A 16,302-nucleotide genomic window follows, 5' to 3' on the forward strand; every position below is an offset into this window, starting at 1 on the left:
CCCACCTGCGATGGTGCTCCCGCTGTCTGGGCGTGGTGTCTCCCGCACAGTTTGTGCAAGCTTGCTCTGGAAGCTTCCTCCTCCTCGTCTCCTGAGCCTCTGCAGCTGCCTCTGCCTGCCCCTCGCAGCCCTGCCCATGGAGCCTGCCCTCAGGCATCTTCCCGGACTGGAGGCGCCCACGGGCAGGCCCGTGTCTCCCGCAGTCCCGAGCTGCGGGGAGGAATGAGGGGAACAAACGCGTCCCTTCGAGGCCGTCCCCAGGCCCGCGGGGGAGCGGAGGCACAGAGAGGCGCCCGCGCGGTTGCTCCCAGAGAAGCCCGAGCAGCCCGCTTGCTGCGTGCCCCGTGCCGGCAGCCGGCGCCCTTCTCCCCCTGGCTCAGCAACGGGGCTCCGAGCCCCACGGCTCCGTGTGCGGCTGAAGAGCCGCCGCGCAGGGCCGGGGCTGCCGGGAGCGCCCGGGAGGACGCCCCGCTGCCTGGCCCGGGCCGTGTGCGGCAGTACCGGGCCGGGGCGCGGGGCGGCGCCCGAGGAACGCGGCGGCGCGGTCCCACCGCCGGGGCCGGGGTGCTGGGTGCGGGTTGCGGGGTGCTGGCAGCCGGCCGGCCCGCGCTGCCGCCGCCTTTCGGGGTGCCGGCTGGGCGGGGCGGCCTCACGCCGAGTTCCTGGGGGGCCCAAGGGGTGCCGGGGCCGCGTCCCCCGAGGCAGAGGAGACGCCTTGGGCAGCTTCTGGCAGCGCGTTGCTGAAGAGCGAAGTGCCCGGGCTGCCGGGGTGCGGGCACGCGGCCGGCTGTGGGACGGGAGCAGCCCCGCAGGCCGAGCCGCCGGGGCGTGGGCGGTGGAGGGAGCAGAGCCCGAGGCTGTGGCCATCGGGCGCTCACCCAGCGCCTTGCAGACAGCGTGTGAAGTGGCCCCAGGGCAGCATCTCCGGTGCCCGAGGGCAGCCCATTCGGTGCAACATCCCCCAGGGGTGGGAAGCCCGGAGGCGAGGGCGGCAGTGACGGGAGTGTGCCCCGGGGCCCGGCCTGAGCCGGTGTTCCCTGCGCACGGGGCATCGCTGGGGACGCGGCGGGCGGAGACGAGCCTGGGGTGCTGCTTCGTGAAGCAGTTCCTCTTTGGTCGCCGAGCTGCATCAGCTCGGGGTGAGCGTCCTTCCTGCGGAAGGCACCGGGGCGGAGTGCCGGCGCTGGGCTGCGGCTCCGGGGCCTCTGTCCCTGCCGCGGGCCGGCTGGAGCTGGCACGGCGGCTGCTCCTGGTGAGCCGGCACGGGCTGCCTCTGGCACAGCACCTTCCCGGCACGGCGGGCTCTGCGGCAGCGCTGACCGCTGCACCAACACCGGGCTTGGTTGCGGAGGGGAGCAGAGGAAAGGGTGAACCTGGTGACCGGCCAGGTGCCATCCGTCAGCAGGGGGAGGTGATGGGATGGTGGAGACATGAGCAGGAGGGACTTTGTTTCCCCACAGGTGACTTCAGTTCTTGCATCCAAACAACATTTTATAAAGTAAACCCATCTCAAAGTAGTTCCTACCCCAGCTTTGCCAGCGTGCTGGGTCCCTGCTGCTTGTTTTTTGGGGGCACACTCCAGCTCGTGGCCGTGCTGCATTTTGATGCTGCCAGTCAGCCAGTTACCATCTGCTTATGTCCTTCTGAACCTCGAACTTGACTCTGCAAAGAAGAGATTGTAGTTGTTAGACTAAGATCCAGATAGAAACCTTTGCACTGAAGGTCTGTTGTTATACCACGGAGATGTAATGAGCAAAAACTGTATTTATTCTTCCTGGTAGACTGCAGGGACAGCTGAATATGGGCTGTTGAAGAGCATAGCTGTGGTATTTTAAAATTCTGCTTTATTTTTATTCCTGGAAGTATCAGCCTCACATTTTTATTTTATATCTCATAAATACATTTATACCAATATTTATTTTTCTTTCTCCAGTCACTGCTGTTCTCAGTATGCAACGAGATGATTGGATATGGCATATGCTAGAAGCCTTAAATCTCAAGCCACCACATGGAAAATACCACTGAATACTTTAGCAGTAGCAGAGCATTTGGTGTAGGAAAAATTAGTTTGCATTACCCACAGAAAATACTCAGCCTCTTTGTTATGACCAGCTGACAAACAGCCTGAGCTGTTTGGTGTTCATGGCAGCAGTGACCGATTCCCACAGCCATGATCCCCCCCCCCTTAGAAAATGAAGCTTTGAATATGGTTCACTGTCTAACCAAGGGGGCCCAGACTGGAAGGGTTGCATTTGCAGTGTGAGAGAAGATCAGATTCAAGACCATCTGAAGAACCTCAAAGTGCACAAGTCCATGGAACCTGACAAGATGCATCTGTGGCTCCTGAGGGAACTGGAGGATGAAGTTGTGAAGCCACTTGCCATCATATTTGAAAATTCATGGTAGCCTGGTGAAGTGCCCAATGATTAGAAAAGGGAAAACATAACCCCTATTTTCAAAAAGGGAAAAAAGGAAGACCCAGGGAACTACAGGCCAGTCTCACCTCTGTGCCCAGGAAGGTCATGGAGCAGATCTTCCTGAAGGCTCTGCTAAGGCACAAGGAAAATGAGGAGGTGGTTGGTGGCAACCAACATGGCTTCACCAAGGGCAAATCCTGCCTGAAAAATTTGGTGGTCTTTTACGATGGAGTCACAGCATCAGTGGACAAGGGAAGAGCAACTGGAGTCATCTACCTGGACTTGTACAAAGCATATGACACTGTCCTGCATGACATCCTGCTCTCTAAATTGAAAAGATACAGACTTGATGGATGGAGCTCTCAGTGGAGTGTTTGAAATTGGCTGGATGGTCACACTCAGAGGGTTGCGGTCTACAGCTTGATGTCCAAATGGACACCAGTGATGAGTGATGTTCCTCAGGGGTTGGTACTGGGACCAGTGCTGTTTAACATCTCTGTCGGCAACATGGACAGTGGGATTGAGTGCATCCTCAGCAAGTTTGCGGATGACACCAACTGTGTGGTGTGGCCAACACACTGGAGGGAAGGGATACCATCCAGAGGGACCTTGACAGGCTTGAGAGGTAAGCCCATGTCAACCTCATGAAGTTCAATAAGGCCAAAGTTCTGCACCTGGGTTGGGGCAATCCCAGGCACAAATACAGGTTGAATGGAAAATGGATTGAGAGCAGCCCTGAGGGGAAGGACCTGGGGATGTTGGTTGATGAGAAGCTCAAGATAAGCCAGCAATGTGTGCCTGCAGCCCAGAAAGCCAACCATATCCTGGGCTGCATCAAAAGAAGCGTGGACAGCAGGTTGAGGGCGGTGATTGTCCCCCTCTGCTCCATTTTTGCGAGACCCCATCTGGAGTGCTGTGTCCAGTTCTGTAGTCCCCAACCTAAGAATGACATGGAGGTGTTAAGTACAGAGGAGAGCCATCAAGGTGATCAGAGGGCTGGAGCACCTCTCCCAGGAAGACAGGCTGGGAGAGTTGAGGTTGTCTGTCCTGTAGAAGAGAGGGCTCCATGGAGGCCTGGCAGCAGCCTTTCAGTATCTGATGAAGGGGCCTACAGGAAAGATGGGGAGGGACTTTTTACAAGGGCTTGTAGTGATAGGACAAAGGGTAATGGCTTTAAGGTGGAAGAAGGGAGATTTAGGTTGGACATATAGGAAGAAATTCTTCACTATGAGGGTGGTGAGACACTGGAATAGGTTGCCCAGGGAAGTTGTGATGTCCCCTCCCTGGAAGTGTTCAAGGCCAGGTTGGATGGGGCTTTGAGCAGCCTGGTCTAGTAGAAGGTGTCTGTGTCCATGACAGAGGGGGTGGAACTAGATGATCTTGAAGGTTCTTTCCAACCCAAACAATTCTGTGATTCATTGAGGCAGCTCCCCTTCCTCCAGCTTCTCTGCTGCATGTAGGCTTCGGGGTTACCCTCCTTTCTGCACTGTCTGAGCCTCAAGTGCATTCAAAAGAGCTCCAGCTATTGGGATGGAGCAAAAACATGCACTCTAGGAAGCTGGGTACTTTTGTCTCCTTGGTGCATAACTTTGGCGGATGCAAGCAAGGAGGCTTTCTTCCCTCTTCTGAGGTATCTGTGCTTATCCACTGCTGAAAGAAGGTCTGTTATGCAGTTTGTTGTTCCTGGCAGTGATACTGAAATCTTTCTTGTCTGACTTGTGGGCTGCACTCCTATATTTAGGGTTAAATTGTTCACTCTCTGTGTGTAGGAAGCCTGGGAAACCAGCCTGGCTTTTGCCTGTAGCTCTGCTGAAGTGGATCTGAGTTCTCTGCATCTGCAGGACCAGGGACGCTGGCAATGCCCTTGTCCTCCTCTGAAACATGTAGCTACTGCCGGGGTTAGGAAAGATTTTCTGCCCATATGATCTTTCTGTGGCTAGTGCAGACTTCCTGCTGATGGTCTTTTTAGTCAGACATGAACAAAGGGCTCCTATAATCCCTCCATTAAAGTGATAACAAGATTTATTTTGGGGAGCTTCCATTCTTGGAATGGTCAAGAAGGACAGTCACCAGAGTGGGTGCATTAGGGCAGGTGAGGCACCTGGGGATAGGTGGACAATGTCAGCACTGCCAGCTTTAATTGCATTTCTTGCATTTGTTGCTGTACACTACAGTTTCTTTTTAAAGCCCCAGCTCCCTGAGTCACGCTTTTGCATAAGGCTCACAGCTTGTAGAAGGAAAAATAAGGAATGCCTTCCCAGCCTCCGTACCTGGCTGAAAGGAAAATTTGGCAATAGGACTGCTCAGTGGGCCTGTGCCAGATGGGCAGTGAAGAGAGCCCCAAGGATGGGTGTGGTTTTGAATATCTAGCTCCAAAGCAACTCCTAGGAAATGCCTTGAGGCCAGGGGTGCAGACATGGGGCCTTCCTTTGGAGTGGCCATGGCCCTGGCCAGTCCCAGCCCACCCCAGCTGCCAGCACTGGCATTCAGCTAGCCATGTCCTGCAGCAGGGGATGAGCAGCAGGGTTTGCTGTGGCAGCATCTGGGTACAATTTTGCTTAACATTTGCATTGCAAATAATAGAGAGAGTACAAACCATTGCTTTCCAGTCTGCTTCAGCACAAACCATTTTGAGATCCAAAGCAGAATTATTGCTGAAAAATACAGGGCCAGCATCCTAAGGGAGGGCTCTACCCCCTTAGGATGCCCTGATGCCTTTTTTTTTTTTATCCTGTTTTCAGAACAGAGCAGGGTAGGAGCTCTTGAAGGCTGTGTTTCCCAAGGATGGTGCCAGAGCATCAGCTGGGCTTTCAGAAGACCCAGCACCTTTATTATTAACAAACTGTAAAGACTCCTCAAAGCTGCTGCCCCAAACCACTGTTACCACCACTCTGGTGCTGTTTCATGGATGCTGCCCTGCAGGCTCAGTGCTGCCTTACTAGCTCCAGGCAGGTGCCTACAAAGCTACAAATATAAATTCTCCCTGTGTAGAGGACACATTGATAAACATGGAGCCCACGAGGCATAGTGACAGCAGGGACAGCTCTTTCAGTGATGATCCAAGACATGGAGAAGAATGAGGTGTTTTCTGGTGTCCCTGAGCTGCTCTCCTCTGCCCAAGGGCAGGCACCAGAAGAGGTTCCTGGTTGCTCAGGTGTTTACCTTGCTGCAGCTGGTAGTAGGTCCAGGTGGAGGGTGCTACAGAGGAAGACAATCAAGGCACAGGAAATCAGCTCTCTCTGAGGAGAACCAATGAAAGGGGAAGGTCTCTGCAGACAGTCTGTGAGAAGTTACCAGTGTGCTCCAGTGTTGTGGTCTTGTGGATAAGCTGCCCAAGAGAGAAGTAAGGAGAGTCCTGCTGGGGTGGGGGGATGGGGCTTGCTTGCTTTTCAGTCTTGCTCAGATGTTGTTCACTGAGGAGCTCTTGAGCAGCTGCTGGGATGAGGCCTGGGAACCACCTTTTCTTTCTGTGTTTGGCATCTTGCAGTGGTGAAGCTGCTGACTCTTCCCTGGGATATGCTGGTGTATTGAATAACTTGCAAGGACTGCAGACAGCAATGGCATGGGGAAGGGTGGCAGTAAGTCATCAGGACCTTGTTAAGAGTCTCCATTGGTTATGAGGAAGAGCTGCATGGTTAGGCCATAGCTTATTTTACCTCTGAGTGTCCTTATTTTATCTCTTGTCTGTGTCTCTCATCTTGCTTGGAGCTTGGGACTTTCCTAGGAGAGCAGCTCTGCAGTCCTGGTCTCTCTGCCTGCAGAGGACCTTGGTACGTGTTAGCTGTCCAGCAGTGTCCTTTCCTAGGGCTGCTGAGTCTGATCTCCCGAGAGTAGCCCTGTCTGTCTGTGCACCCCAGTTGTCTGGTGGCATGAGCAGCTGGGTGAAGGTGGGAGACTTAAAGGGACTGACCTGGTGGTAGTGCCACTTGTGCTGGTGGGTGGGAGATACCAGGAAACTTTTCTAGGGGATTTTTGGGCCTGCTCTGTTAAAAGCAGGTGCCTAACGTAAGGCTCTGGCCACAGTCTGGTAAAACCTCAGCCCTGAGGACAGGACCTCTGCCAACAAAACCTGAACTCCCAGGACCAGGCCGGGTTTGTTTTCAGGACTTCAATGAGGTAATGTTGTACACACCTGTTACTGCATCTCCAATATCTTATGTCTGCCACAACTTTATCAGAGCTCTCTCAGGACTCCATGCCTTTTTCTCTCCTTCCTTTCCACCTGTTATGGGAGGTAGGTGGTGTCCAAAGGTCACTGGCCTTCTTGGAGGCTTCCTTGTGCCTGTGGTGAGGCTTCTTCTTATCTTCAGTCTTGCAGTCACCACACCACCCTGTGATGGCGCATTGTGTGACCCAGAGTTCAGCTGGCTGTGAGTGTCTCATGTGTGCTGACCGTGCCTTGGCAAGGTCTGACTTGGGGTTTGGGACCCTCTCCATTTCTCTCAGAGCATTCAGGGGTCACCATGTGCCATGATGACATCTATAGTGCTTGGCCAGGCTCTCTGAAATGGTGTCCTTGCTGAAGGCAGTTCAGTGTGCCTTGTGCAGCACCAAGCTTGCCTGCAAACAGGGAAGAGGTGACCTCAGTAGCACCTCCCCTTCTTTGGGCTTGGTTTGGTCTGTTCTGTACATGGACCACCTCACTGTCCCATGGCAGTCCAGGGCTCTCTTTGGGAGAGATGCAGCAGGAGCTCTCCCAGGACCTGTGCAGTGACTGTGCAGGTAGCTTGCTCCTCTTCCTCTGCCCCATGTCCCCATGCAACCACCCATTTTTTACATTTCCATTATTCATGCAGCCTTTTCTCTGTGTACCTTGGAGCTGAGCCCATGACTTGCAGTTGCGATTGTAGAGCTTGTGATGTTTTGATGTGCTGGGATTTATGGAACTGAGGTGGAAGGGGTTATCACAAACCTGCTCATGCTGAAAAGCTGTAAGCTTATTGCTTGCATCCCATGTCCCAAAAGTGGCTGGTTTAAGTTGCCTGCAGTCATGCAGTGTCTGTATCAGTGTGTCCATCATAAGTCCTCTCTTGTCCATGTGGCAATGATGCTGGTAAACGTGCAGGTACAGCTTCTTGTGTTCAGGCATCACAGTCTTGTCTTGCCTCTTGCTGTTGCAAATGCTGTGTCAAATTTAGCAGGTAAACCAGAATTCTGCTAAGGAAGCAGAAGTCATCATTAGATCTGACTGTGGATTTCATTTTCATCCTTTTGAATTGCCTGTTGCATGTTGCGCACATCATAGCTGCTATGGACAGTTTCAGAGTCTTCATGAGCCAAGGTAAGAGGAGAGATGAAAAGAGCAGTGGGTACCTCACTGCCGTGTCTTGGCTGGTCTAAGGGGCTTGCTACCAAGCGTGTTTCTCTGCTCTGATGGCATTTGGTAGTGAGCAGTAGCAAAAGATACTGCTGTAGCTTCCAGCTGGTACATGTCCACAGTGAATCTGCAACAGCTTTCCACAAAGACTTATTTTAAAGCCCTTCTTCTGGATGGAGGCTGAGAGGGCAGCAGATGGGACATACATCTTTCCATAAGGCAGCATCAGTGGTGGGTGACTTGAGCCGTGGCTCTTGCATTGCCCTGTACCTTCCTAACGAATCTTTATAGTGCCTATGGATTGACCCCTATGCCATCTCCAGGAGGTGTCCCTGTTTGCCTCTTGCAAATTTTGTGCCTTCTCTTTTGGGAAGTGCTTGCCACAGGTTGGACACCATGAAATAGCTTGTCAGATCTGGCTGCCTAAGCTTGGTCACAATGTGAAGCACTAAGAGCATCGGCACGATAAGCACCAGCTAGCTGTTCTCCATGGATTCAGCCTTGGCAGCAGACCCAGCCAAAGCAGCACAGGCCCCTCCTCAAGCTCTTCTCCAAGAAGCATGTGGATCAGTGCATGCATCCGTCTGTGCTGAGCCACCTACTCCCGGGAGAGCTTGGGAAATGCATTGGGAGAAAAGGAGTGTGGACTTGGGAAAAAGTGTTGGGAGTGTCAGTTCTGCGTGGCCAGGGCATGTAGGACTGGAAATATCAGAGGCCTGTGGCTAAAGTGTAAAGAAGGACTGCTTGCTGGTGCATCAGCTGCCCTGCAAAATGCTTGCATTTCTGAAGCCGACTGTGAGTTTAACTGGGAGCTTGTGTTATTCCATGTGCCAGCTCAGAGCATGTAGTGGGTAGAGTCTGTGTCTGTGCATGCTCAGAAGAGGTGGAGGAGGCTCATGCCATTAAAAACCCAAACATCTGCAGTGAGGGAGGAAGTATAATTTTCTGTCTCTTGGATCTTCAAGGGTTCTGGTGTGGCTTTCAAAGCTTTTTATAGTAGTGGGTTGGGTTTTTGTTGTTTTGTTTTTATTTTTGTTTAGAAGAGGGAAAGAATTGATTAGTAAAAGTCCAGAGGAAAATGAGAGGGGAAAACCACTCCTTCTGATGCTTGCTTTTAAGTGGACAGTTGGGCAGTGACTCATCCCAGTGAGGATAGTAATTTCATGTAACAGAAAAAGGGCAAGAGGGGACACGTATTGGAGGAGCTACTTGCAAGCATCAAGCTGGTGGAGCTGGAACAACATGGGGGTGCTAACTCAGGTTAACTGTGGTTCCCCAGCTTAATGAGCAGAGGTGCAACTTCCTGCTTGCAGGTCTATGGATAAGATGTGCAAATCTCATGTTCCTAGAGTTTGATAACTATGGGTATTGTTTCTATCAAAGCTGATGCTAAATACTTCTTCCTCATAGTTGGACCACTGCGGTTCTTTTATTTTGTTGCTGAATTTAGGTCCTGGTGTTTGAACTGTTAGTACTGACATCTGAATGCCTGGTCACTTGACCATTTAAGCATTTTGGCAGGATTTCTGAGGCTGATCTCCAAGTCAGCAGAGTCATGTAATGTACTGAGCAAACAAGAGGTGAATTTGGAGCATCATGTTATTCAAGTACTGAGTTTGGGACTCCTCCTCCAAATGTCTTTTCTGACCACTCTTAAGCTATAGGGTATGGGAAAGGGGGATCATCTATCTTTTTGTTTTTTCCTTTAATCTGAGATCTTCGGTAAAAACATGGGTGGAGGGGAGTGTTGTCATGAAGTAAGGGCACAGACAAAATCTTGAAAATGTTCTTGCAGCCCAAGAGTTCAGCGAGGGGTGTGCAGGAGAGCACAAAGATGCATTACCCCGTGGCTTCAGCGCTGTCTGTGCAGGCTCACGTGGTTCCTGCCACATGGCAGCGCTGCCAGGGGGACCACAGGTTACCCCCCAAATGAATGGCACTTGTGTTCCTTCGCAGCACCAGCCTATTGCCAAGCACAAGCTGAAACCTTTTGAGCTTTGCAGTGACCCCTCCATTGGCTGTGTTTGCTCTCCCCACCCCTGGGGACATGCTGTGACAGGCTTGCTTCTAAGTGTCACCAAAGAATATTTCAAAGCAGCTTTGGGATGGGTATTCTTGGGATGCACTGCCAACCTTAGTCAAGACCACGGGCACCTTGCCACTTATTAAAGACGGACTCAAATAAACAAAACCAAATGCAGCTGTCTGCTCCCCAGAGATAATGGCATCAATTCAAGCAGCCTCAAAATTTGTTAGATTTTTTTTGTCTCACTGTATATAATTGTAATTAAAAGGGGCAAATGTATTGCTAGATAAAACCTGGTTTGATAAAAATGGATGTAAGAAGAGACAAAAAGTCTCATAGGCAGTTTCCCCTCACTCATGCCCTTCAATTAGATCACCCTGTGCCTTCCTTTGTACAGTATGTGGCTTGCATTTTTGTCTGGCTGCGGCTGTGGTCAGTGTGGTTGGTTTTGTGAAAGGCTGCTGGACCTTTGGTGTTCTTGCACTCCAGGCTTGTCTGCTCCTTTGTGAGCAGATGCTGCTGCCTCTTCCTCTGGTTGGAAGGGGCTTGCAAGCCCATCAGCTTGTAACTGCTTGTCCACAGCAGGAGCTGAAAGCCTTTTCCAGTAACAGCCTTGTTCTGCCTGTGCCTTGTATTCTGCAGGGGTTTTGAAAAGTGCTTCATAAAACGGAATAGGCAATTTAATAAGAAATTAAACATTTTTGTGAACCTTCCAATGCTAATTATGGTTTTCCTAGCCTGGCTAAAACCAAGAGCAGCCTCTCTTTGTGATGTGGCTGCTGCCAAGGCATGAAGCCACATGTAGAAATCAAATATATAGTTTTCAAACGTCAGCATAGGTCAAGGTTTTGTTTAAGAGTAGGCCAAAGGCCTGGCTCGTTTATTACTGCTTTTTTTAACTCCATGATGAGTTGCAGCACTGTTGAGCAATTGTGGATCATATTGCTTCCTTGGGCTCTGCTGATAAGGGCACCCCTGCATGGTGAGGAAGATGAATGGCTTGTCTGAAGAGGGTACAGAGTGCTCTGAACTGCAGCGTGCCAGCCACGTGCTCAGCGTGGGGCAGCTCTTGGGGCATGGTAAGCTGCCCTGCACAAAAGTGTTCCCTGTGGGCACCAAAAAACATGTCTTGGCAGGGAGCTGATGGGGAGCAGCTCCTGTGCCACATGTTCTGCTCTGCCCCACTGCACAATGCCTCCCCCTGTATTGAAAGCTGGGTGCTGCTAGTGAACTGGGGACAGATTTGCTAAGGCTAAAAGAACATGTGTTGGACCAGTGCTGCAGAGTTTTATGTCAGAGCTGGGTAGGTATGGTAGGGATCAATGTTGAAAAAACAAGTGAAAAACCTCCTCAGGAGTTGTGTGTCCTTCGAAATCAGGTCCTTGAGCAATCAGTTTCCCTGGCCATGGCAAACTAAGACTTGGGGCTCTAGACCCTTTGCCTAGACTCCCTTGCTAGACTAGGGAGGCACAGGTACTTGCTGAAAGATCTACCTTGTTAATCCCTTTCCCTGGGCTGCAAGGGGAGCCAGCAACCAGAGTTGATGAATTCCATCTATAATGACAAATACACAGAGAAATGTGGGCACTATGTTGTACTTCTGGGCCAAATTTTGGACTTGAATCTTGAAGGCTATTGTCTGATTCTAGGTATGTCTGGTGTATTTTACCCTAGAAAAGCATTTGCTTCTCTTAGGACTTGAGGATTGGTCTGGCAGAGTCCCATTTTCCCTGCCCCGTCTCCAGATCTGCCGGAGTGTTCACTTGTGCAGGAAGAGACATGAGCTCAAATCCTTTGTCTTTGAACTGGATCCAAATTTTCTGCTTTCTGCGAGGGTGCTTGGCCCATGGGTTAGAGGATGTGTGAGTAGGGTACCAGGGATGAGGAGTGTTTGCTGTGTGGAAGTAGCTTCCACCTTTACAAAAGGTGCTGGGGGTACACTGGGGGACCCTGGGCCTCCCAGGCATCTGCTGCACTGGTCAAGCTTCACATCATTGCCTCCTTGGCCAACTTTACACTGAAACAAGATGCTGAATACCAAAGTGTTCACAAGATCAAATTCTCTTGTCTTTGCTGTGGGTTTAAGTAACAGGCAGGCTTTTTGAGGAGGTGGAGGCTCCTAGCTACTCGTCATCTGCAGGGCAAGGAAGAAGGCAGAATAAACTTGAGAGGGGCATCTGAAGGCCAGTCCAAGGAGTGGTTGGGGTGTGTGGTGCCCTGCATGGCTGTGTGGAGGAGTGCCTCCTTCCCATGGCTAGCTGGGGTACGGTGGAAGGTGCAAAGTAGTTGAGCACTGGCTGAACTGTCACAGGAGAAAGTTGGCATCCTGGGGAGGAGAATGTGAGCCCAATAATGAAAGATTAACATGCTGGCTGCCACCAAGGCATGCTGGACAGGAGCGAGGACCACCCCATACTGAACAACACTCCCTCTGAAGCAGTGACCTGGCTGAGCAGGCAGGGTATGGCAGGGTCGAGAGTGCTCTTGCTTCAATGCACCAGACCAGCTGAGCTCTGGATGATGCACTTATGGGCTATGATGAAAGGATTTTCTCCTGATTTATATAGTTTTAACTCTCATTTGCTTGTGCCCCTACTCTCTCAGAGAGCAAAGCTGTATTAGCAAATAAACTATATGGACATTGTTAGGAACAACCTCTTTTTTCCTGGTGCTTTTGTGACCTTCTGTCTCCAGTTCCTAGAATGCTTTCAAGTATCACATTCTTTCTCCCAGTGTTGGCAAGCGTGCTTCAGTTTGACAGTGTCAAGATGGTAAGGACTGGGTTATCAGGATAGGTTTTAGTCAACAAAGGAAACCTTGAAGTCAGCTCCATGAATATTTGTCACACCTACTTTTCTAACATAGCTTTTATTTCAAAATAAAAGATCTGAAAACTAAAATGAAATGACAGCAGAGAAGTATAGGGCTTTGCACATGCTGTTTTCCATGCTCCTCAGAACATCAGCTGCATGTCTGAAGATCCCTGCCTCTCCTTTAGCAGGCCCAAGTGAATCTTTGGGCAGAAGACAATTCAGCTTAGAAGCTGGAGTAAAGCCTTTTCACCGTTGCAGCTTTTGCCCTTCTTTCTTTCAGTGCATCACATCTAGCACTGGGATTGAGCAATCGTGTCTCTATAACCCAGGAAATTCCAAACCTGAAAGTTCTGAGAGCAAAACATTAACATTGCTGCCCGGCATATCCTGTACACTTCACTGTCTAGGTCAAACAGCAAGTGATAGGCTATGCTGACAAGGAGAACAGGAATAGGGAATGCTGCACATGCACAATTTGGCAGAGTCAGTGTTAATGTAGAAACTTAAACTTTTGGTATTTGCTGATATTTGAGGGGTTTATTTCTCAGCTTTAACAATAAGTATTGCTGCTTTTCCCCTGTCACACAGGTGTAAATAAATGCCAAGTTTTGAAGAGCAGCTCCAGAAAAGAAAGCATGGTTCATGACAAATTACATTTCTGTGTTAACACTTAGGAAATGTCAAATCCTTAAAAAAAAAAAAAGAAAAAAAAAAAAGAGAGTAACTTACTGAAAGGTGCTGGTGTAATCAGCTAGCCATCCAATCCAGGCTGCTTTAGTAGCTGTCATGATGAGACTAAGGTGAGCTTGAAGCTGTCTGCTCCTAAGCTTCATTTAGGAGGCTAACATTCCTCACTCTGACACTTTCTCACCTGAGATGGCTTAAGTAACCATTCTGTTTCCTAAGGTCCTGTGGCCAGATTCTCTTTCTACCCATCTGTTGCTGCTGGAATCAGGTAAAGGCAGGGCATTTTTACCCTGCTGACATTATTTAGGAAAACAAGTATTATTACAGCTCCAGTTGTGATGCTAATGTTCTGAGCACCAGAGCACTGCATGCAACACAGCAGCTGTTACATATTCAAGGGTGAAATTCCAATAATAGTATGCTATATAATCTCTGGATAAATATTTATGCTTGTGAAGGTTAAGTGACTTGGAGTACCATAAACTTTTAGGCAGGCCACTGCAATTTCAGCCTTCTTGCAGTGACCTGCCAATGACCTCTCTCCCAGTCTAGAGGCAGAGTAATTGCTGAAGGTGAAAATTCAGAGTGGATCTGGAGGCTTCTGCTGGGCAATAATGCAGCACAGAAAACACATCGGATATTACTTGAACCCAACTACTAATCTCAGAACCATTTTTCATCTCTAACATTGCTTAGATTTCATTGAAACTTCCCCCAGTGTAATTTCATTCATAAACCCTGCATGATGGTGTTGACGTGAGAGCCTCTTAAAGACAACCAGCAGCACCCACAAAGTTGTTGTTTGTTGCCTTTTGTTTTATTCACATGATGGATAGGAAGCGTGTATTTATCCTTTTCTAATGTGCAGGCACATCTTCAAGGTTGTGATGTAGTTAACTTGCTTCAGAAATGCAAGTGAAACAACAGGCCATACTCCTACTAAAAGTTATACAAGTTAGGTCTCATTAAACTGTAAGAACCTGTAATTCTGTGCCTTTTAGCACTCATGGAGCAAAATAACCCAATACACCCAAAACAGGCAAAGCTGTAGTCTTGGTGAACTCAACAGAATTGGGATTTGCTCCAACCATTTAACCTAAGTGTGTTTTCAAAAAGCTGTATAATCCTTAATTTGCTTCCTATGCTGCATTGCAGAGGGATAACAGATGCAGCCTTATTGCTTTTTCTCCATCTTGCTAGTGCCATTATTTCCTATCTAAAAGCAGAGAACAGAACTCTATGCAATACAGCTGATGGGTTCCTTTACACTTCTACCAATTGGTAGTGCATTAGGAATGACCCCATCCAGACAGAAGAGCAATCCATGATGTTGTGTTTCATTTTAATTCAAGCTGAGGGGAAGTATTTCACTTGTTGCTTTGAAACACTGGAATATTTAGATTTCTGTCTTCTACAGAGTAAACAGAATGCACCCTTGGCCTTTCAGAAATGAGCCATCCTAAATCAAGGCTCTCTTGACATAGTTCTACTTGCCCAAAGGAAACATGTTACCAAAACCATGTCTTAAAGTAATAAAGCCCAGTTTATTTCTATGCCATTCCACCATGTTTGGTAGCTGTTGTCAATACTCATTGCTATTATCTTTGGAGCTAGGGCATTATCAGCAGGTTCATGACTTACTAATGCCATGTTGAGGATTGTTTATTTTATCTGGCAGTTGATAGCTAAAAGAATGGCTTTAGGACAACAATATACATTTCAGTCTGAGGAACTCATTAATAATACTTTAATCCACAGGAGTCTTAGGTTTTATTTTGCTTTACTGTGCACTGGGAAATTTTTTTTCTTGACTTGTCCTCTCTGAACTTGTCGAGCACGAGTTCCAAATCCCAGAGACTGCATTGATTCTGTTAGGTACTTTTGGTCAGGAGAGATGCACAGCATCAACAACAGTTTAGCATCACCTCCTAAAAGCAGGAAAGAGACAAAAGATACTGAAAACAATGAGGTAAACAACTAAGTTATATGCTGGTAATATATTGATCTACACAACAATGGTCTACCATTGCTTTTTTAAGTAAAAGACTATGCATGAAGAGGGCTGTTGAAAACAGCTCCTTCAAGGGAAGTCTATATCTAACAGTATGATGTTTGTGTCAGTAGAATACATTGCACAATTTGTATTGTAAATTTTTTTTTTCTACCCTTATAGCTTCATTACTTAGTCTGAATGAATGTTATGGGTCTGGGCACTCCATTAAGCTTAGTCAAATGTTTGTACATTTGGGGTAATGGCAACATGGCTTGTCTGAGTGACAGTAAAGCCAACTACACTTCTTAGAAGTTCACAGAGAATGATTAAATAAACAAGGAAATTGCCACTTTCAACACTTTCACCTAAACAGCATCATCCAAGTCATATACCATGCATGGTTAAAACCAGGCTCCGTGCCCATGCAACATAGCTCCTAAACTCCTGTGTGACTTTGGGTTTCCCTTTTCACAGTGGACTCAAGTGCCAGGTGAAATTAAAATTTCAAGCAAAAATTAACATTATTTCAAAAGCTCTGAAGAACTGTTACCTCAGTCATTATAGATGCCTGGAACTGGAGACTAAAAAGCTGATGCTCTCTGGCTGAAATACAATGAACTAATATACTGTATGGATGGACACAAATCTCATGTTACTGCAGGAAGAAGATGAAGAGTTGTAGAAGAGGTGACCCTGACACACAAAGTGCATGTGTTCTGTCTCCCTTTGTCTTACTGCTACAGGGCACAATCTTAAGGAATGTGCAGATATGTTACTACACCCTCTAGTAATAAAGATTGAAGCTTAATTTGTAAACTGTACCTGACATGAAACACCTGTGGAATGCAATTATTACCCTTTACAGGATCCTATTAGAGATGTTGTGATTGTTCCAAGTGTATTCCTAAACTGAACTTTGGAAGCAGCAACGTGTAGACAAATCCAGGAGTTCAGAACTCTCACTGTGTACTTACACTGCTCCAAAGTCAGAGTCTTTGAAGAGAGGCCCACATACAAGGGAGGAGTACAAGAATATCCTCTAGTTTTAC

The 16,302-nt window shown here is 48.6% G+C and overlaps 1 protein-coding gene across 1 annotated transcript in view; it reads right to left on the reverse strand.

The window, feature by feature from the left end:
• Positions 1–14,920: 14,920 nt before the first annotated feature.
• Positions 14,921–16,302, reverse strand: part of KIF25 (kinesin family member 25) — a 35,878-nt gene continuing 34,496 nt past the window's right edge. Inside the window, exon 12 of the mRNA XM_051615278.1 lies at positions 14,921–15,188. Within this exon, the coding sequence (XP_051471238.1) occupies positions 15,031–15,188 (158 nt within the window). The 3' untranslated portion in view covers positions 14,921–15,030. The remainder of the gene's footprint in view (positions 15,189–16,302) is intronic.

Source organism: Apus apus, chromosome 3, assembly GCF_020740795.1.
Source record: "Apus apus isolate bApuApu2 chromosome 3, bApuApu2.pri.cur, whole genome shotgun sequence".
NCBI lineage: Eukaryota > Metazoa > Chordata > Aves > Apodiformes > Apodidae > Apus > Apus apus.